At 42.2% G+C, this 22,000-nt stretch overlaps 1 protein-coding gene across 2 annotated transcripts in view; it reads left to right on the top strand.

Annotated features, from left to right (window-relative positions):
• Window positions 1–15,723: 15,723 nt before the first annotated feature.
• Window positions 15,724–22,000, top strand: part of DSP (desmoplakin) — a 37,735-nt gene continuing 31,458 nt past the window's right edge. The window contains exon 1 of one of the 2 annotated variants that reach the window (XM_088521716.1): window positions 15,724–15,969. In XM_088521716.1, the coding sequence (XP_088377842.1) occupies window positions 15,767–15,969 (203 nt within the window). In that variant the 5' untranslated portion in view covers window positions 15,724–15,766. The remainder of the gene's footprint in view (window positions 15,970–22,000) is intronic. The other variant, XM_088521715.1, reaches the window with a different exon arrangement.

Here is a 22,000-nt window from a genome sequence, read left to right as displayed (position 1 = left end):
TCCAGGCTGCATGTTTGTACAAACTGAGGTTATAAGTCACTGATACTAGTTTCCAGATCTTTGACACCTTAAGCACCCTTGGTCCAGCTGTGCAAAAAGCCCTAAAAATCAGGCCTGTAATTTGTCAATACATTTAAGTCTAAGTACAAATGTAAACATAAGAATACTTAGCTGACACCAAATGTTACCTGATCTTCTGATAAGCCTTGCAAGGTACACAGAATCACAGAATGGCTGAGGTTGGAAGGGGCCTCTAGAGATCATCTAGTCCAAACCCCCTGCTCCAGCAGGGACAGCTAGAGCACGTGGCACAGGGTGGCATCCAGGCAAGTTTGGAAGATCTCCAGAGAAGGAGACTCCACAACCTCTCTGGGCAGCCTGTTCCAGGGCTCTGTCACCCTCACAGGAAAGAAGCTCTTCCTCATATGGAGGTGGAACTTCCTGTGTGCCAATTTGTACCCATTACCCCTTGTCCTGTCACTGACCACCACAGAGAAGAGTTTGGCCCCATCCTCCCTACATTCTCCCCTCAGGTACTTATACATGTTGATCAGATCTCCTCTCAGTCTTTTCTTCTCTAGGCTAAACAGGCCCAGCTCACTTAGTCTTTACTCATACAATAGATGCGCCAGTCCCTTAATCATCTTTGTCCTTTGTAACATGAGCATGGAGTGGTACTGCACAGGCTTTGAAAGATTAAAGTAATTTTATTTTCCTGTATTAATCAGAGGAGACTACGTCAAACAATTTAGTCTCCACATCACCCTTGTCCCCCAAGAGAAGGACTATGGACCAAAAATGAGATATTTCCAGCTCATTTAGGAGTGTGAAAGATGTGTGGAGCTTAGTTCCAATTGTACACAATGAAGTGCTGCTTCTTTAGGTTTAATATGGAGGCAGCAGGCCCATATTGCAGGAGAATCACCTTCTGGAGGATTTCTGTGTTGTGAGCACGCCCCATCCTACCCCTCTCCTTTCAGAAGGGAAGTTTGGCAGGAGCTGATTTTCTGATGTGCCAGGGCTCCCTCGGGACATGGTGGCTGGCCAAGATTGCAAGGCGAATGGAAAGGCACAGTAATTCTCAGCTGAGGCAGCTCCACTTCAATGGAGGATGCCTGAAAAAGTCATAACCACAAATCTGTTATTAGTTGCAACAAGATAAAAGGCCTATTTTATGAAAGTAATACATTCCAGCATTACACGTGCAAGTCGACGGAGAACAGCATACTTATGAATGCGTTGTCTATTTGTTTTATGCATTATTTTATGCGTATAGGACCAAATGCTTGTTACTTATGCAATGCTTAATAAGAGATCTTCAGATCACAGTATCTGACTGAGAGCCAACAGTGGGAGTATAATATGCTTTGGTATTTTGCTGTGGTTTTCCCTCTTGTTGAAAACCGTTTTCTGTGTTTAGTGTTTTCCAAGGTGAAATGCAAATTTTCTCTGTCAATTATCTATCATTCCTGTAGAAGTGTGGTAGCTGTGATGATTTAAAGATGAAAGGAAAGTCTAAACTCTTCTATTGGATCAACTAACACACCTGAAAAAAACATACAATCTTTCCAGTCTCTTTTTATTTGCAGCAAAGTTTTTCCAGCTGGGCTAATACAAGATACTACTTCTTCCAATATTTCTTCTTGTGTTCTTAGAGTTTTTGGACAGTGCTGTGGTATTCTTACACTGTTTAGTAATGTGGAGATAGAATGAGGTTAAACTGCCAGCTTCATGGATCCATAATCCAAAATGATACTTTGAAGTTGACTTTTACTCTTGAAGACCTTAAGCACTGCTATCTTATGGTCATCTGGAATAAAATCACAATTGCCTATCTTTGAAAAGTTATGCCCTTGTTCAGACATGAAATACAGGTTTGGTTCAAGACTAGATTTACAAAGTGAGATTACATAGTCTGTCCTATGCTAGGAACCAATTAGATTATCCAAACAGTTCTCCTGGCTTTAAAATGTTAATCTCTGTGAAAAGATAGCCAACTCTTTTTGAAGTATGCAGGATAGAATATGACTTACTTAGAAAACTGTCTGTTACATCTCTTACAGCTATCTCATGCAGGCATATATAATTGCTCAGTTTTGCTGAAAGGCAGTAGTCTGCTGACCTCTTGACAGTGTCTGACCGTTTTTACTGATGAGAGGAAGGAGCAGAAGAAAGTTCCTTACCTTTCTGGTATGGAACAAATAGGGATTCCTGCAGCTGTGGGACTAGTAGTCCCCATCTGGATTGACAGCCTGTTCCTGTGGGCACACAAATTGTGTGTTTGCAAGGTTTCAGGGCTATCCTGGGGTCTTAACAAGGCCTCACCTCTGCAGCTATATTTCACTTGGCAATAGGTCTGCCTTCCTCTATGTACTTATCTGTGCCTGCATTGCTCCCAAAATTCTGAATTGCCTTGCAAGGCTTTTTATTTATTAAATCCTTTGTTTAAAGTCAAACTGTCCACTGCTAAATGAATATTGCATTGATAGCCAATCATGAATATTTCATGACCTTTCTGGGAGCAGAGTTCAGTCCTCTCCTTATAGCTGCTGAAAAGAGGCAATGTCATTAGGTCAGGGAGAGAGCGAGTTCTTCATTCATGGCAGTTCTTTTTTGAATCATTTAGTAAATGTATTATTTAATCATTTAATTTTTTATACAAAAAAAATCCATCTAGATTAAAAACTTCCAGGAAAAACCATTCAGCTCTTTTCTGATATCTTCATAATTCTTGTTCCACATATCTTCACCTTAAATGCATCTATCTAATAAAATCAGCCTCCCTTCCCGCTCTACTATTTCACACTCCCTTTTCTCCAGATTTTCCTCAGTCTCTACCCAGAGTTTGGATATCTTGCCTTCGTCCTCAGTTCCCTGCATGATCCCCTCCCCCTGTGTCTCCTGACACATTCCTTCCTTATCTGCCTTTCGTACTGCTCCAGACTCTCTCCTGACTATATCTCATAAATATTTACTGAACCCAACTTTGTGCCTTCTAACAAAACTGTCTTTCATCCTGATAATGAATCCTATGATCTTCCTCTCTTTGTAAAAAAGAACCTTCTGTTTACCCATGAACCTTTAAACAGTGACATCTAAAATATTTCCCCATCATTATCCATATTTTTTACCTGCGTTATGTGATCAATGGCAATATTAGGTGCTCATTGCGCCCTTCGGAATAGGTTCTAGCTGTATTTTGACTACGCTCTCAGTCAGAGCCCGCACTGTGATTGTTTATACAACACTAAATACACTGCTGGTGCTCAGTATACAAGAACCTTACACATTAATGGAAAGCATTCTTGTTTGAAATTACTTTTACATGAAGCAGCAGCTTAAGAAAAATCTGTGGGTGAGAATTTGCACCCTTTAAAGTCAACTGCCCTGCAATTATTTTCTCTTGTTAGTATGTGTTGTTTTTCTTTTTATATATATCAAATAGTCTATGTAAATTTTGCAGATTTGAATGAGTTCTGGGTTTGTAGATTTGTAAATATCATTACATTTAACTCTCCCTTTTGCTTGTCTAAATGATGTAACCTCACGTAAGCTTAAACTTCTTCCAAAAGCGTCATATGGGGCAACATCTGCTCTTTTAGGGATGATATTCAGCTTCAGGGAAAACAGATTCCAAAATGGGCTAAATGCATGTTGCTATAATTTGTATGCCTACATATGCTGGGTTGTGGCAAACTGCAGAAACTGGTTTATCAGTGTGAGAGGCCCCACCCCAAATGTGATTAAAGCAAAGCTCAGGTCATAAATCTATTGGCATCCCATGTCAAGCTGGTGTTTCCTGGGGATGAAGGTTATCTTCTTCTTTTACTGCTAGTCCTTTGAACTTCATGTGGTCAGGGAATCCTACTCTTTTAAGCTCAAATAACAATTATGAAACTATCCCTATTCTTCTGCCCAGAGTTCATGTCTAATTGGCTTTAACAGGAGTCATAATTTTAAGAGTGATTTCTCAAAAGTGTTATAACTAAAGACAATTAAAGCTTGAGAGAGTGAGCGCGAGACAGGGAGGGAAGAAAAACAGAGGCACTCCTTGGGGCAGGGCACTTCATGAGTACTAAACAGATGTGACTCATTCGTGCCTCTGGTCTCAGCAGAAGTAATACCTTTTGAATAAATTCTGCATGCTAGATAAAAACTTGTTTGCTGGTGCAAAAATCATACAACACAAGTTACAACAAGCACCTTGACACACTATTCCCATTATAAACCGATGTTACACAGAAATGAATTTTTCAGTCCCTTGGTGCATAGCGGGCCCTGCATTTTAGATGTGGAAATATGTCAAAGTCTGAAGAAAGAAGGGAAAAAAGGGGAAAAATAATGTAGACTAAAAGAGGCAAAAATGAATCCTGTTGTTGTGGAATACAAATCTTTTGTTATTATTATGCATGAAATATATAAGTACATATATGGAACAAATCCATTAGCATTTGGCAGGCAAACCCTGATTTTGAAGACTTTCAAAACTAGAAAGGAGATTGTAGCAATGAAAGATATAAAAATCACAGGCATCCCCTTTTTGTGTATTTATTTATAAGTAAGTCTGCCTGTAGTACTGAAGCCTCTGTACATATGACAGGACTCTGCTTAAGCCAGGGCATCCACCAGAAGTGATGCCACGGAATAGCATTTTTTGGTGTGAAGGACACAGTCCCCAATGAATGTATGAGAATTAAGTTTCGGAACAGAGGACTGTAGAGAAATCTCCTACCACTAATATAGGAATGACCTCTATCCTTACAAGGATTCCAGAGGAAACAGTATTTTTACCACAAATTTGACTCAAAGCAAAGTTGAGTGGATGTAGTGGTTCAAACATGCACAACCATTGTACACAAATGTACTGTCATTACTGGCATTCTTGGAGATGCACAGTTGCTGAAACAACAGCCTATTTTGCGTAATACCTTCAAGGTTATCTCCGCACCGACACAAGGCAATATAGAGCTGTAATTCTCTTCACAGCCTCACTACAGTGACTACATCCATAGTGGGGAATCAAGATCCTTACACAGCATGGAGAGAAGAGGATGCAGGAAGGACAGCGGGGGATATGAATCATTACACTGATTTTCCTCTGCCACACTGAGTATGTCTACACCACCACTGAAGCTGTAACTGCAACGTGGGTGGACTCTGGGGCACTTCTTTTAATGTAGCCAGTTCAGGTAGCAATAGCAATATAAATAAGGCAATGCAGTATCAGCATATAGCTGCCCAAGCTTGCCTGAGACTTTGCTGTGTATTCTGGTCATCAGCCTGTGCTAAGTTTGTGCTGCTGGAGTTTTGCTGCTACTTGTGCCTGATTAGAGCTAAGTCGTGGACTTCTAACTATGCTGCAGTCCTGGAGAATCCCACCGTTGGGCAGTCAACCCCTGCCCAAGGGTTGTTACAGTCTCTTTTGCAGCCTGCTTCTGCTACAACGCAACTACATGCACGTCTGCTTGCAGTGGGTGTTCACCTACCTAGAAAACAAATGTATATCCCTAAAAACATATCAAAAGGTCCTTGTGAAGCGAACGAGTGAAGCTACACAAACCACGGGCCGCTTAGGATGAAAACCCTGACCAGACAGGGAAGAAAAATCTGCCCTACCAAATGGTTATGTCTATGTCCATGCAACTGGGACCTGGGAATTTTGTACCCTCGAGGAGGCAGTTAGTTGATTTTCTCTGGGCAGGAGCCTGGGGGCAAACCACCATGTATGTAGTGTGGACAATCAGGGGCCTAGGAGTAAAACTGGGAGTGAACCACAATGACAGTGTAAATGTATCCTAAGGATGGTACTTGAGAGTTCTACAGAGTATTATTGTAAACAATGAACATGAATCATACATGAACGGTAAACCAGTTTGCCTTCTATTTATTCCTAAGAATTTTACATTTTTTTGCTCCTTGTTACATTTCAAATGTTAGTTTAGCTGTCGGGTTACTTCAGAGATGCCAAAATACAGGGGAGATTTGTGGAAAATATTTCTTTAGTATTCTTCATGGGAAAATTGTGACCAGCTCTAATGTATTTTACTGCAAAAATCACTAACATTTGGATACCTCTATATCCCTTATTTTATTGTAAAACAGTGCTTATCAACACTAACACCTCCAGCTGCTATTAAAAGCTGTCATCCAGCATCAATAATTAATTTTATACATATATATATATATACATGTATATATATATAAATCTTTTTTAACAGTGAGGGTAATGGAGCACTGGAACAGGCTGCCCAGAGAGGTTGTGGAGTCTCCTTCTCCGGAGATCTTCAAAACCCGCTTGCAGTCCTGTGCCACATGCTCTAGGTGACCCTGCGTGTGCAGGGGGGTTGGACTAGATGATCTCTAGAGGTCCCTTCCAACCTTAACACTTCTATGATTCTATGATAATCTTTGCCCAGGCAAGTATTATTTTCTTCCATCCAAAAGGAAGAGGTATTGAGGTCTCCACTGACTCTGCCAGAAATTGTAAATAATGAAGAAGGTGGTTTATGCCCTCTGGAATAAGCAGAATTCCATGGCAGATACGGTGTGTTCATGTGGATATGAAACCTTTATTAGGGATAGTGCTGACTGTGAAAGCTTTATTACATGAATGAGAAGGTGTTTGGGAATACCCAACATAGACTTATCAATGGTAAATCAATCACAGATCACACAGGCAGTCTGAGAGCTCTAGAGATCTCTGGTCCAAACCCTGCTCAAAGCAGGTCAAGGTAGAGCAGGGTGTCTGGGGCCTTCTCCAGATAGGTTTTGAAAATCTTCAAGGTGGAGACTCCATAGCCCCTCAGGGTACTTCTTTGATGCTTAGACCCATGGTAAATTTATGTTCTCTTATGTCGAGTGGGAATTTCCTCTGCTTCACCAGCCTGATTGCCTTCTATAAAGGAAGAGCAGTGGTTGTCATCTACCTTGACTTTAACAAAACTATAAGCACCATCTTTGTATGCATTAGTGTCTTGACAGATAGGTTAGCAGATTGGTGAAAAAATTAGCTTGTTTGGTGACCTTAAAGAGTAGATAATGGTTCATGACCTGGAGGCTATTACAAGCTGAGTTCTTCAGGGATCTGTTCTGGGATCTATCCTATTTAATATCTTTGCCAGTGATGTGAAAGTGGAGAGAGAACCAAGTCTTATTCCCGAATGAAGCAGTCAATGAGCTGAAGGACAGGGCTGCCACTCAGATGGACCTAGGTAGGTTGGCGGAATGAGCCAACAGGAACCTCATGAAATTCAGCAAGGGCAAATACAAAGTCCTGAACCTAGGTCAGAACAGCTCCTTTCATCAGTGCAGTCTGGGGTTCAGCTCTGCAGAAAGGGACTTAGGCTGCTGTAGACTAAACACAAGCCAGCAGTGTATCCTGGCAGCAGGGGAGGCTAACTGCCCTGGGCTATAACAACAGGAACAGAACCAGGAGATTGAGGGAAATGATTATCTTCCTCTACATGGTATTTGTTAAGTCCATCTAGAGTACTGCATCCAATTTGGGGCCCAAGAGCAAGAAACATTTTGATAAACCTGAGTGAATCCAGTGTGGGGCCTCCAAGGTAGTTGAGGGCTGAAGCACCTGCCCTGTGAGGACAGGCTGAGGGACTGGGACTTGTTCAGTCTGTAGAAGAGATGGCTTTGGGGGAGACCTAAGAGCAGCCTGCCAATGCTTACAAGGAACCAAGCTCTTCACAGTGGTGCACAGTGGGAAGACAAGAGACAATGGGCCCAAATTGAAACAAGAGAGGGTCCAACTGGAGATAAGGAGAAACTTCTGCCCATGGGGCAGTCAAGCAGTGGAGCAAGTTGCCTGGGGAGGTTTTGTAGTCTCCATCTGTGGAGATTTTCAAGATCCAACTGGATAAAATTTCTGGGCAACATGGTCTAAAGTCAAAACTGACCCTGCTTTGAGCAGAACTCTGAACTAGTGACCTCCCGAGGTCCCTTCCAACCTGAAAGATTCTGTCATTTTTTGTTAAGTTGGGAAGGGAGACTTTATACTCAAATTTTTCAACACCTAGAAGGCCTAGTGTGGTCTCACTTAAAGTATCATCTTTACAGTACCATTAAGTGCTCACACACAAAAAAAAATGGAAGACCTGAAATCTATGGCCTAGTTAGATGAAGCAGACAAAACTTCATAGCAAAACGTATCTGACCAAGGTATTGGCTGTCATGCAACCGTGACAGATCCTTCCTCCTTCTGCCCAGCTCTGCTGCACAGGAGTACCCTTTGGTCACTGGGTTTTGCTGCTGCCAAACAAATACCTGTTGCCCAGCTGAGACACAGATGAAGTGAGCTCTGAGTGCTCCTGTCTCTCCCAGAAGAACCATGGATGGTTCCTCTTCCTCTTGTCTGAATCAACAGAGTGTGTTAGCTACAAAAAGAACAAGGAAGTATAGAGTTAAAACCTGAAGACTAGTTTGTTATTTTATTGCTTGCAATAAAACTTGCAGATTAAACTTGCAGGGGCTTGACTAGAGAATGACCTGGGAAAAAAAAAAAAAAAAGAAATTTCTTCATGCTCATTTCTTCATGCAGTCTGACAGTACTAGACTTAACTTTCAACATAGTAGCGTGGATAAGTGAAATTTCTGGTTACATTGAAGGAAATTATATTGACCTATATTTAAACAGGATAATTATGTATATACTGTGTTAAAGCTATTCCGCATACTGTGGTCTTCCAGGATCTGTTTATGGCTTTAAAGAATATTTCAGAAAACTTAGTTCAGTGAGACGTGCACAATGAAGCATTGTTACAGTAAGTTGATCTTGTTCCCTACAAAGTCATTTAGAGGAGATTCCCTAGGAAGCCAGACATAAAAGAAAATAAAACTAAAGAAGACAGCTGTTAGCCCCCTCAGTGTCAGAATAAGGCCTCAGCCCTGTGACAACAAGATTGACACAGAAAATCCCCTTGTTTTTCATCAAATTATTGATATTAGCCTTACCAGTTCTTACACTGCTAACTACACAAAAGATTAGCTATTTTTTTATGAACAGCTCATTGTGTCCTAAAGGTTCATTCACGCTAACAAAAACTGAGTTTGAACAAAGAGAAGAAGAAATAAAATAGCAATTCTATTTCCTAAATGTCTGACTCAGTCCTAATCACACAGAGAAGATATTGCAGTTATCCACAGACACATCTAAAACACATAGAGAACAGGGGAGAAAATATTAATGCAAAGTAGCTTCTTTATCATGTTACATCATATTAGGGCTCTAATCCTTGGTCTCTTTATCAGACTTCTATAATTACATAGAACAGAAAATGAGAAGGTGGAAAACCAAATGAAATCAGTTTTGCTATTTGATCTGCAGTTCGTGTAGGTGTTTGGGGGAAGAAAGTGGAGCACACCAGCTCTTGAACATGGAGCAGCAACACTAATAGTAATTGTGGACTGAGATAAAGCAAAATACTTCATTGCAAGTCTGAGTGAAATTTTGGCAGCACTGAAATTTGGTCCAGACACGGCAACACATCCAAATTTACATTTTCACATCTTGAGGGTGGTAGTCATGGTACATGTTTTGTGACACCCAGGGTCTACCTTGTAGTATCATGGTCCCACTTAATGACCACTATTCAAGTTTTAAATGGATTATATATATATATAAATGATTATGCTTCTGTATGGAAGAGAATAAACTTGAAATTGACAAGGGCTTCTCACTCTTGCATTTCTGTTCAACATGACTCAGTTGTATCAAATTGAAAATTTGGCATCAGCCTCTCACCTCTGGACTTATCTGTATGGAATTGTAGGGGAAGGCAGTGGGGCATGGAGTAGCAGCCTCTTTTTCCTCACTCCTAGTGCAAACTTTATAGTAACAAAAGTCCTTGTTTAATGATCTTTTGAGTCAAATATTAGCCATTTGAAAAGACTTTTTCAGCACAAGACAATTCTTAATAATGGTTTTAGCAAGTACGCTGAGGTTTCTTTGGTGTGGGGAGATCTTGCTGTTTGCGTATACAAGCAAGTATGGCTGCAGCACATGACACTGTGATAACATCTGCAGTTTGTAGAGTGGGAATCTTGGTGAGAAGGTTTCCAATTCTTCTAGAAGATAAATTTCCCTCCATAGCCTTGGGGTTTTGGAGAACAAAATATTCCTGAGAGGATGACTCCTCCACTCCGCAGCTGTGAGAAGGAGAGCTTCTGGCATAGCACTGAAGTTCATCCCTGTTTGTTATCAAAATAGCTGTGGTATGACCCACAAATTGACCATGAAAGGACGAGTCTGTTTGCAAGAACTAGTGCAAAGTGAGTTAATTGCTATTCTTTTGTATATATTAGATCCAAGTCTCCATTGTCCTGCAGAGCCTGCAGCCATTTTACACATAGAAGATCAGCAAGGAGTGGGTGTGCATACACATCTGCTTAAGAAGTTCTACTTTTCCTCTATTAAAATTGTAAAGATACTCAAGATCTTTATAACTGCTCTGCTCTGTTATTCCCTCTTACAAGTTGAAAGATATTTTTAATTATGGTGGCGACATTTTAATAAGATTATGAGTGCCCCAAGCCAATGCAGTGACCCAGTTATTTGACATGCTGTGATGACAAGTATCTGTAATAATGTACAGTCTTGCTAAAGGAAGATTCACATTAATGAGGGGAAATCCTACGTGTCTACAAAGGCCACTGTAGCAACTCTCATTTCACCCTTCATTCCCTTTTCCAGGAAAGAGGCCACAGATGAAACATAAAAGGGACGGGTGTCAATAAAATCATCATGCCCCCTATCCGCATGGTCCAGAGAGAGTTGCTGTAAAACAGAGCAGCTCCAGTGCCCCAGTGTCAAGCAAGTGTAAAGATCACTTGACAGCTTGCACTGTCCAAGTCCCATCTTGCGCTACACATGTGGGCTCATCTGCACTCTAGAATCTAACACCAAATATGAAACTGTCTAAATAATGAGCAAGGAAATATGCTGCCAAGAGGTCTGCATTTATTAAAATAATTCCTGCACACAACTGAACTGAGAGTGTATTGCCTTCAGATCATGTGGTTGACAAGATCTGTGTCCTACTACTATGAAATAGCAAGTCAGAAATAGTTCTGTTTTCACACTATTAAATATTTTTCAATGTGTTAACTTCTGAAGCTTCAGCATATTTCACCTGGTGTTCATGAAATAAAATTGTGAATTTTTGAATGAACAGAAAATAGTGTATCATTAAATACGTGGCCTTGTACTATCACTCTCAGTTGCTCTGCTTGCAATAACGTGAAATCAGAAGTTCTGATTTTGTATACTGTGTGCATACTCTGCTCATCATGGCAGGAACATGGTAGGAAAAGGATGTCATATGCTGATTTCCTCCACCTGAAGCGAGAGGGAGGCTTTCTGACATTTTTGTTTGGGTAGTCAGTCAGGTTTGACAACAGTAGAACATCCTTCACCACACCTTTTCCTTTCGAGTTATCTTTGTGCACTTCTAGGATGCGTTTTTTGCTTAATGTAATGACTTTTTTCACTCAAACAGAAATGGGTACCATGATATTCTGGTGTCTAAAACAAGTGGTGTCTAAAAGAGTTGGTTTTCAGGGATCCAGACTGACAGCTCTTAGCGGGCACTGCAGGGCTTGTTTAGTCACAGGCTCACACTGAAGGCACCATGTCCATCACTCCCTGCCCCTCCAAGCCCTCCAAACACTTGTTCAGGAGGCGTATTTGTGTATTAAAATGGTTTGTACTGCAGGGCATGGCAAATTTGCCCATAATTAAATAACAGTTAAGAGTACTTAAGATATAGCTTCAGCATTACAGAGATACTCCGCGAGTGAATTGTCTGAGCCCTCTAGATTTTTTATCTATATTTGTTATGACACTTCAGACCATCTCTGCAGTCACTGTTGCAATTCGTACCATCTAGCAAGCCTCTCTTCCATTAAGAGCAAAGCTCAGACTTCAGACGAACAAATTTTCAAGCATAAACAAGTGCTAATCATTATTTATTTATTTATTTATTTATGCTTCAGTCTGAGTGAAATGAGTAACTGGAAATTCCAAGGATTGACCTTTACTTCCTAAGAAACATGGACTTTGTGGATGCTGCCATTCAATCTTAGCTATCATTTCTCAGGCTGCCATTGCACATACCAGTCACAGTAGAAAGATCCCTGGCTTGCACGTTCAAACCCGTCCTTACTAGCCAAAACTGTGGGAGTTGAACACACAGAAGTCACATTCTGTTTTACCGTGATGACTCAATCTCTTTGTTTGCAATTCATGACCTGATTTTTCCTAAGTAATAACAATGAAAATCAATCACCAAATCACGTTTGGATTTGCACTTTCAATGTGAGATAATCTTTGCTTGTTGACTTGTTTCAACTTCTTCAAATTTATTTTCTTCTTCTCCATACAAGGAGGATAGTAAAGAGAGGATGTCAAGAATTAAGCTCAGAAGATGGGATGTGAAGGAGAAGATGGAAGCTACTGCTAAAGTTAATTAACAAGCTGCTGCTTTAGAAATTCATTTTATAAGATAAAATACAGATGTATTTTAAATACCTGATACAGGGAGGGACAAACTCAGCTTGTTGCATTCATACAAGATAGTTTCATGAACAATTAAAGACCCTCGAGCCAGCAGTCCTTTTGGAAAACAGAGTTTTTATATATGCCATTTGGGGTGGGGAGCAATTGTTAACAAAACCTAACGAGAGATTTTATCTAGCTGAGATGTAAAGGAGCTCCCGTAAAGGAGCTTCCGTCTTTTCTCTAAATGAGAATTTAGGCACAACCACGTCCCATTTGGATCCCTGGAATTACTTTTCTGCTAGTATCCTCTTGATAAATGCAATTCCTAAGGAAGTGAATTTGAGTATGCAGCAGTAGAAGGGACTTCGGTTCTGAGTCGGCTTAGGGAACCAGGAGGGATGTATTACACCTTTAGACTGCATCTTGCTTAAAGAGGGTCTCCTAAGACCCAGATAGTGTTTACAGCTCCATGTCTTATGAGGCAGAACCCCACCTTCAGGCTAAGGGAGTAAGAAATTCCAAACTACTGCATTTTATTCTCTTTTGCATGGTGTATGCTTAGAAAAATAAAGAGAGAGAGACATACTGAGGTTTATGTAGAAACGCTTGCTCTCAGAAACCCTTGGGAAGTCAAGGGAGAGTTAAAAAAAAATATGACTTTAAGTACTTTAGGACTGGGTCTTTCCAAATGTAGTGGAACAAGTCTTACACAGTATTCTCCAGTTATGATATTGATATTTTCCCATATAACTTCATTTTGCTACAAGATAGCTGATTCCCCTCAGAGTAGTACTCATTTACTTTGCTTCAGCAAATAAAAATATTTGTATTTCAATCATTTATGTATGAAAATAGCTCAGAGGGGTGCACTGCGCTATTTTCAGCAGCAATTTAGTCTTATCCTTGCCTGCTAATTTCAGTGGAGCTAATGGTGCAAATGCAACCAGCAGAATCTAGCCTATTTGCTGTTTAAGCACATTTTCTACATGTCCAGGTAAGAGTGACTCACTTAGGCCTCTGGGTGTATCACAAGCATTCAGGCTCCATTACAAGAGAGTCTCACTGGGCTGGCACACTAGTCCGAGCTGAAAGGCAGGGCTGATTGGAGGTGGCTCTAAAACTCAGCAAGAACCTCAAATCAGTGTGATACTCCCAGATTTCAAAATACGTACATGCACAAATAGACAGCTCTCAAAGTGCTCCCGAAGTCCAGAAAAAAAAAAAAGAAAAAGCTTCAAGTACTTCTAAACAAAAGTGCCAGCCTTGAGGCATATTCGCCTTTTGTAAAACATGACTTTTAGGTACACTAATAGCAATAACATAATGACCTTTGTAAGTTTCAAAAGTTTTAGACCGGCATATATCAAGGCATAACGTTCAAGTTCCCCTCACTCTGCGTCTTGTACTCCACATCTGTGCTTGTCTCCTACCTTTTTACTTCCTCCCTTGTAGCATTAGGAGTATATATTTGCTGTTCTTACTCATCCTCACTGCTTTTCTATTCTGCTCCCTAACAACTCATATATAATATATATATAAAATGTTAAATTATACAGATAAAATCTTTATTCCAAAAGTACCCCAAATTCACATACACATATATAGGCACATACAATGATGCATGCTATATACAATATATAAAATACATTACAATACATAAGTCGCTGTATGACTTCAAAAATAACAGGCAAGTTACATTCTGAGTCTTTGTAGAGGTCTACACGGCTCCAGGCTGTGCCTTTGGGATGCCTTTTGGGATTGAGGAGCTCCATGTTTGATTATGACAGCTGCTAAACCCCTACTATGCTGTTCCTATTGCCACTTTCTGCAGCAGGCCAGGTTCTCAGGTAATTTATGTCATGGTATTCCAGCGGTTTCAGTGGCATTAGGTAAAATTGTTCTTATTCAGTTTTCTCTTGGATACTGCTGGAAGTCTTGCCCTGTGGTGTGTTTATTTATTGTTCTTTGGCATTTCTCTCAGATCTTAAACACCAAGAAAGAAAATGATAATTGCAGGAAAGGCATAAATGGGTCAAAGAATTGACAGATGGTGTGAGCTGCTAGCCATCTCCAACATACTTGAAGAGCCTATGGCACATGCACTGTCACAGAGCATGACTGTGGGATTAAGTTTAAAAAAAAAAAAAAAAAGTCTTTGAGTCTGCCCATGTCTTCTCTTCTGAGATCATGGACAAGTGGCCAGAAAAGCCACTTGGAGAAGCGTAATTGAGCATAGCTGTGAAATGGATCCAAACTGATCCATGACACTGATGCAGTATTCAATGGCTAACATTGAAGGAACCGTTGGTTGTCTATGGCAAACTGTCAACTTTATTGACACCCTGTGAACGCACCAACGTGCTAAAATGATTTTGTTCTACGATATGGCTTGGACAAAGTGGACGAAACGGAAGTGTTGCTTTCCTGACAAGCACTGCAGCCCTGCTGGGTTTCAGAGTGGGGGCAAGGCGGGTGTCGACGGCCAACCAGCCTCGGCCCTGATGCAACTGTGCCCATTTAACTGCCCCTGCCCCTTCCGGGCCGAATGTCCTGCTGGATCCGTGGCAGCCCATCCTGTGTGGGCTGCATAGAGTAGAAGCACAGCCTGCCTACCCTTCTCCTGCCAAGTCTGCCAGGATATCTGAGTGGGCTTCACGTCTGCCACCAAGGACCCTCTCCACGCAAAGGAATTCGTGGTAGGCGCAAACTCCCGACGGCGAACGGGAAGTGCCAAGCCGGGCAAGTCGGAAAGCCAGCGTGGGCCTGGAGCTCGGGGCAGGCCTGCCCGTGTGCTCGGGGCTGCGAGCCGCGGCGGCAGAGCGGACCGGGGCGGCCGCGGAGGGCGGCGGCCGGGACGGGCCGCGGCTGAAGCGGCGGCCGCGGCGGAGGGGCGGCGGGAGGCGGCGGCGCCTCGCCCGCCCCGTGGCCGCTTAAAACCGACGCCGAAAGGTGTGGCCTCGCCTTCCCTGTGCCGGCGGGGACGGGACGGGACGGGACGGCACCTCCGCTCCCAGCGCACCGCGGCCGCCAGCAGCCCCGCCGCCCTCCGCCGCTGCCGCCGCGGCGGCGCCGCCGCCTGCCCCCCGCCCGGGCACCGCCGACGGGAACCTCCGCGAGGACGCGCCCGCCCTGCCCGTCGCCGCGCACCTCCGCCGGGGACAGCGCCGTGCCCTCTCCCCTGTGGGGACCGCGGTTACCTTCGGCCCCCTTGCCCTCTAAGGTCGCCCAGCGCCGTCCCCTGCGGGCGCGGGCTCCGGCGACATGAGCATGAACGGCGGGTCGCACCCGCGCCTCAACACCTTGGGCCGGATAGCGCGGGCCGACTCCGGCACGGACTTGCGCTACGAGATGAGCTCCCACGTGGCGGGGGGCTGCGGCAGCGGCGGGGGCACCACGCACACCCACAAGGCCTACTACTACCAGCAGAAGACCTACGGCGGCGACTACGCCTCGGACGGATACGGGTAGGTGCCGCCGAGCCCCGACGGCGCCGCGCGGGACCGCGCTCCGAGTGTGCGGGGGAGCTGCGGGGCGGCACGAAATGGCGCCCCCGCCGGGCGGGGCGGCGCGAGATGGCGCCGTCGTGGGGCGGCGGGTGGCCGGGGGCCCTACCTGTCCTCGATTTGAGCTATTTTTTTTTCTTCTTTCCCCCTCTAAAAAAGACAAACATTTTGCAAACATTTGCAAACATTTTAAGTGCAAGTAAAGAACCTTTTTTTTTTTTTTTTTTTTTTTTTTCTGATGCTACCTGGCACAGTTTCCTTTTGAAAGGAATGGTTTCCTTTTGAAAGGTGATGCAAAACAAACTCTGCTGATGCAAATGCCTCCCTAGGCGTATGCTATATCCAGTCGCGGGTCCCGCTGCTGTCACCAGCAATGGCTCATCAAACGCAAACTATAGGCTAGCTCAAACCCACCATTTTATGTGCCCTTGTGTTTGTTTCAGTTATAAGCACAGCGGTGATGGAGGCTTTTCCATTAATCACCTTGTCCTGGGGTTCACAGGCCCAAAGAGTAGGTGCCAGCCATGATGAGTGAAGAAAGCAGCCCCAGTGTACTGATAAGCCACCGTACTAAACCCTGCTGTTGATTGACTACTCTTAGTGCATGAGGAATGACGCTGTTACAGCTACTGGTTTAACCATTGAGGCCGCGGATTTAGGAGGGGCTGTGATGGTTTAGCGTTTAACCCTAGTTTTGGTGTTAGGACATTAGGACGCAAGGATTTAAACATATACAATAAGCGGATGGCAACATTCAAGCTTTATCCAGCATATGCATAAATGGCTGTTGAGATTACCCTAGCTAAGACCTAGAGCTCTATTTTGGTGCTTTGGACCTGCTATTAAGAGGACCGTGCAATGGAAGACAAGTTCACATTCTGCCTATATTCTGTTTATTACTCTGTGCAATCCTTAGTTTTAGTTCTTCGTTTGCCTTCTAGTTTGGTGTGTGCAGAGGTATGTTAGTTATAATTTAATTCTGCTGTAACCTATCTATGTACTGTTATGAGAATACCTGTTCATTGCTGTGCAGTTGGAGCAATGCATTGCTTTACCAGGAGATACTATACAGCCTGGGATTCCAAAATGCAGACTAAGGCCTGTCTTAGTCATGGTGCTCCACTGCAAGTGCCTTTAACGGCTGTAGGAGACACAAAAAATTAATGGCAGGACATGCTACTTCCTGAGCACTTTCTGTTTTACAAACTTGAATCTGTTTCAGCTACATTGACTTTACTGGAGTAACTGCCCTGTTACGCCTGACTTATGCTAGAGGAGGAATACCTTCCTTTAATTTAACATTCTTTGGCTTTTGTTACATATTTTAAACTACTCCATAGTTTGTATGATTCTTTCTTTAGCTTTCCGTAATGGCTTAGCAAGAGTAAAAAGTACAGGCTTCATCAAGAGGCAGACAACGTTGTACCAACATCCTTTCGTTTGCTCTCTGCAACATGCATCATTTTTGTCTCCTTTTTGAAAAGGCTTGTCTGGCACAGGATTCACAATAGAAGTGCCTCTTTGCCTTACTGGGAGGTCTCTGCATGGAGATGGAAGAACCCTGTTAATGGGATTAAAATATAGGCATATGTATTTTATATAAACATGTATTTTTTATTATATATATTTATTATCTATATATGTTTATATATGAGACTATGCAAAACACTTTATATAATTATTTGCAAAACATTTTATGTGTTTGCAGCTTGTTGAATTTCATAGATTTATTTTTAATCAGTGCTGACTTAAATTATAATGCATTCCAAAAAACAAAATAAGTTTTTTTTTTTTGCCAGGTGAAGAAACAATTTGTTGTCCCCAGTTTTGCACATATGCTCTATGTGCAGAAGAAAATCCTGTGCATGGTGTGTTTGCAGGATCAGGGCCATAACCTGTGAATTGGTTTTAATAGTTGCATTTAGCCTGATACCTTGTGTGCCAAACTTTAGTGGGAAGTTACTGAACTCAAAAAACTGATGCTTCTTTTTTAAAAAAAACAGAGAAGACTACTGTAGCTTAGTTTCAAATGCAGTAGGATTCGACTTAGGGTCTAGCCTTGTGACTTTTGGGGCGTATTCTGCCAAACAAGTCTGTGCTGAGCATTGCATTACTCACAGAGCAATGTCAGACGCTCCCTACCCTTAGGGCTCCTAGCGCAAGGTGCTTTTACAACATTCCCAGTTTCTTCTGGCTTGGGAACTCGGAACGAGCTTGGCCCTAGGTGCAGATACACAGCCTGACAGTGAGTCACTCGCTCCAAAACTGCTGATTCATCAGTCAAATATTTATTATGTCTTTGCTATGGAGAGATAAAGCATAGATAGGCTGTGAAAAGAAGAAATGTGAAAATTCTGTAATCTTCAAACTTTTTCAAACTTTGCCTTTTTTTGCAAAAAATTCTCTTGTCAAGTGGCACACTGGACATAAAAAGTGCCCTGGTGAGTAATAAAAATACCAGAAGGCAGAGAGTAAAGAATAATGTGAATTGCCAAATACCTACCATACTAGCAGAGCACGTATTGTATTTGAGTCATCAAAGTCTTCACAATGGATAACGCTGCAGCAAGATAGGAAGAAAACCAAATTGCACCTTTCCTAACTCACCTTTTTAAGGGTTGTATCTGTGATACCACTTCCATTTCAAGGTATCCATCTTTGAGAGAATAAAAGCCTCTGTAAAGTGAAGGGTTTTGCCGCATTTCAAGCAAGTCTTCTTGAGAGGAGATATATTTCCTTGATCTTCCTTGCAGGATGGATTCTGTATTCAGTTTCTTCCTCTTTCAGACTTGGAAATTGGAGAGAGAGTGCTGACTATGTAAACACTTGTTGAGCCTATTATAATTACCAAGTACTGCCTTTAAAAATTGTGTCAGTGCTTCTGATGATTAATATTATAAAGCTCACTGAGGAAAATGTCCTGCTCAGGAGTGTGGGAATTTTCTTGGAAAAGGTGTGGCAGGATTCCTTGTGAAATCCTAGTTCCGTGGAAGGTAATTGGCCTCAGTAGTTTTCAGATTTCGTCAGTGATTTTTCTTTTCTTTTTTCTTTCCATTTTTCTAATGGCATGAAGAGCCCAGCTGTGCAGGATACAGGGATCTTTTGAGGTGTACTGTCATCATGTCCTAATCTGTCTGTGTCCTCAGAAGACAGGAGGCTGAACTGGGCCTAAATTAATACAAATGAATACAGTAATATATAGAGAGAAACTCTGATCATGACATTCTTGTTTTTTTCTAACAGTTGCATTCACATTTTTGAGGAAAAAAAAAGTTGTTTTATAGTAATTTCTGTTTATACTCTTAAGAATATTGTGACTGGCCACCTTGTATCCATTTATCTCCAAAGAAACTGTATTTGTCATAATCAACCCATATACATACATGTTAAAACTGTTTTATGATACTTGATTTGAGCGCATATGTGCATTTGCAGGGGCACACAAAAACTAGCAGGCAGTGGAGGTTGGTAACGCCAGTGATGGATGCAGTCTTTGTCCTGGGATTTTAGAATCCAGTTCAGGTTTTTCTTTTAACTTCTTTAGCCTGGGCATACCAGGTAATCCCTTGATGAATCCCTGTCTTGTTCAAACAAGTTTGTGTGGGTGAAGGAAGAAAAAAAAAAAAAAGAAGAGTTTTGTTTTACTCAGCTTCACCCTCGCTGTCGCTGTCGGGTAGGGGAGTTGCTGGATACTTTGCGCCTGCAAAAAAGACTTTTTTTAAAAAGCTTCCTTTAATTCTTAAATGCATTTAATTTTCAAAAGCGTTTTGTGGAGCAACCAGAAATACTTAACATGGATTATTCTTATTTTGCCTGTATTCTCTCAAATGAGATCTTTGGGCCAAGAGGATCCCTTTGGTGCTTTTAGAAGTTTAAAGGGAGCGTGGAGCTGTCGGAAGGCTCCGCGCAGCTGCCAGACCTATTCTGCATGCCCCTGTTCCCTGCCTTTCTAGACACTAACAGCCCCATCGGTAATACAGCAGCTCCTGATGCTGCTGCACTAGCAGAGGCAGGGCTAGGGCAGCCTCCCTGCCACAGAGCTTGACTTTAGCAGCACTGGGCAAATGAAAAAGCAGATTGAAGAAGCTTCTTAACTGCTTTAATATGTCGGTGGCACCAGCAGTCACCCATGGTGTGTTGTGGGGAAGGAGGCACTAACTATGTTTGAAATATTTATCTCAACTCTCATGACTCATAGCCTGGCCTTGAGAGCTTTTCTCAGCCCCGTTTGCAGAAGGCAGGAATAGTTAGTTCTTGTTTCTCTGTAGAGCTGTGCTCACTGATATGACTTACCAGTTAAGTGCAAACCTAGCCCAGAAATTGAGGGTTTGCCAGTAAAATCCTGAGTTTAGCCGAGTTGGTGTATTGCAGCAGGAACATGGTGTCTAAAAAATCCATTTTGCACAAGGCCCGGCTGCAACAGCAGTCCCAGCCTGTCCCCATATTCCTCTGTGAGAACAGGAGCTCGGTGTAGCAAGGTGTTCTGTCCTACGTGGAGCAAGCAAATCCAAATGCGTTCTTCTGTCTTTTGATGTATTCTAATAGTTTTAAAACAAAGGCACTAGCCCCGTTTCTTTTCCTTTGTTCCTTGAACAGTTAACGGCTATTAAATAAAGTTATTTTAACAGTGTCTCTTTGAAATTCATGATTTACCCTCAAAAGTTGCTGTCTGAAATTTTGAGTTTGTAGGTACGAATAGGTAGTTAAGTTCTGAAGCAATCTGGGCTTCTTCAGTCGTCTGCGCTGTTTCTTAGGCTTTGCAAAACCAAAGCAGTACAGCAATTATTCAAGTCCTTGCGAATATGTATATTTATTAGTTGAGTCCATGCACTTGTGTTTTATAAGACCCGACAAAAGGCCCCAGCTCCAGTTCTTTCTGTTTCTGCTCAAATAGCTGGGATGCTTGGATATGCATGCTGTATTTACAGGGATACTTTAAAACAAGTGAAAAACCTGTCCACAGTTTCACTGTGTGTATCTGCAGTCTTTGGTGCAGCAGGATTGTGTTCACCAGTTGAGCTTTAGATATTGCCACAATTAAAAGCGAAATGAAATTAAAAATGAAAATGAAATGAAAACGTCACCATAAGAGCAGTAGTTATTAATTACAATGACCGAACATTACCTGCATTTTACTCTCTTATATAAACAAAATCGAATGAAGCAAGAGACACCCTGACAAAACATCTTCCATGGTAATCCAGTTAGTCAGGTGAGGGTTATTGGGATCCCACGTCTCCCCGAGGGACGTAATTTCTGTTAATAGCATCCATGTTACATAGTTCTACTTTGAAAATCCAGGTTCCTTCTTGCCTACACATTATGATGCCACCTACCATGATCACACATTTAAGTTTATTTGGTCCAGTGTATTTTTCTCTATGACAACACATTGTATATGGTTTCCTTTGGCTGTTTCCTTCTGCCTCAAGGCGGGATGTCTGCTTACTGTGCATTGGCCTTTCTGCTTTGATCTACTCATTCACATTAAAGCGTCAGTTAAGAGGAACATTATGCCAAAGCTGAAAGCTTTTGAAACTGCTTATGAGGTGCTTTCCTGTCACATGGATGGAAAACACTAGGTTGCATTCATGTCAGATTGTGCTAGTGCCAACTTCCATGCCAACCAAAATATGTTCAGGTATCATCTTGCTGCAAGTATTTATCTTTAAATTTGGAGATTAATTTATCTTCCTGAGTATATTTACGTACCTAAATCCTCCTCAGGTGTCAAATCTTCGGGTCGCCTTGACCTAGTGGAGCTGTGCCATTGCACACGAGCTCCCGTACTGCCAGCTGCTTTCTCTGGGCATACCCAGTAACGCAGAGCAGCACCGTTTCTAGTTGGCAGGTGGGATGGAAGTCTTCAGGTCACTCACTGTCATCTGCTGCACTTAACAGCCCATTACCTTTTCACCTATTATACACCTCATTATTTTTGTATTGACTGACATGTCCTGTAAACAAGTAGCTTCTAGAATTTTATTTGGAA

Source organism: Tinamus guttatus, unplaced genomic scaffold (assembly GCF_059628265.1).
Source record: "Tinamus guttatus ecotype Peru unplaced genomic scaffold, ASM5962826v1 Tinamus_guttatus_pri_ptg000131l, whole genome shotgun sequence".
In the NCBI taxonomy this organism is placed as follows: Eukaryota; Metazoa; Chordata; class Aves; order Tinamiformes; family Tinamidae; genus Tinamus; species Tinamus guttatus.
The sequence above is the reverse complement of the archived record's forward strand: the minus strand, read 5'-3'. Positions and strand labels throughout refer to the sequence as shown.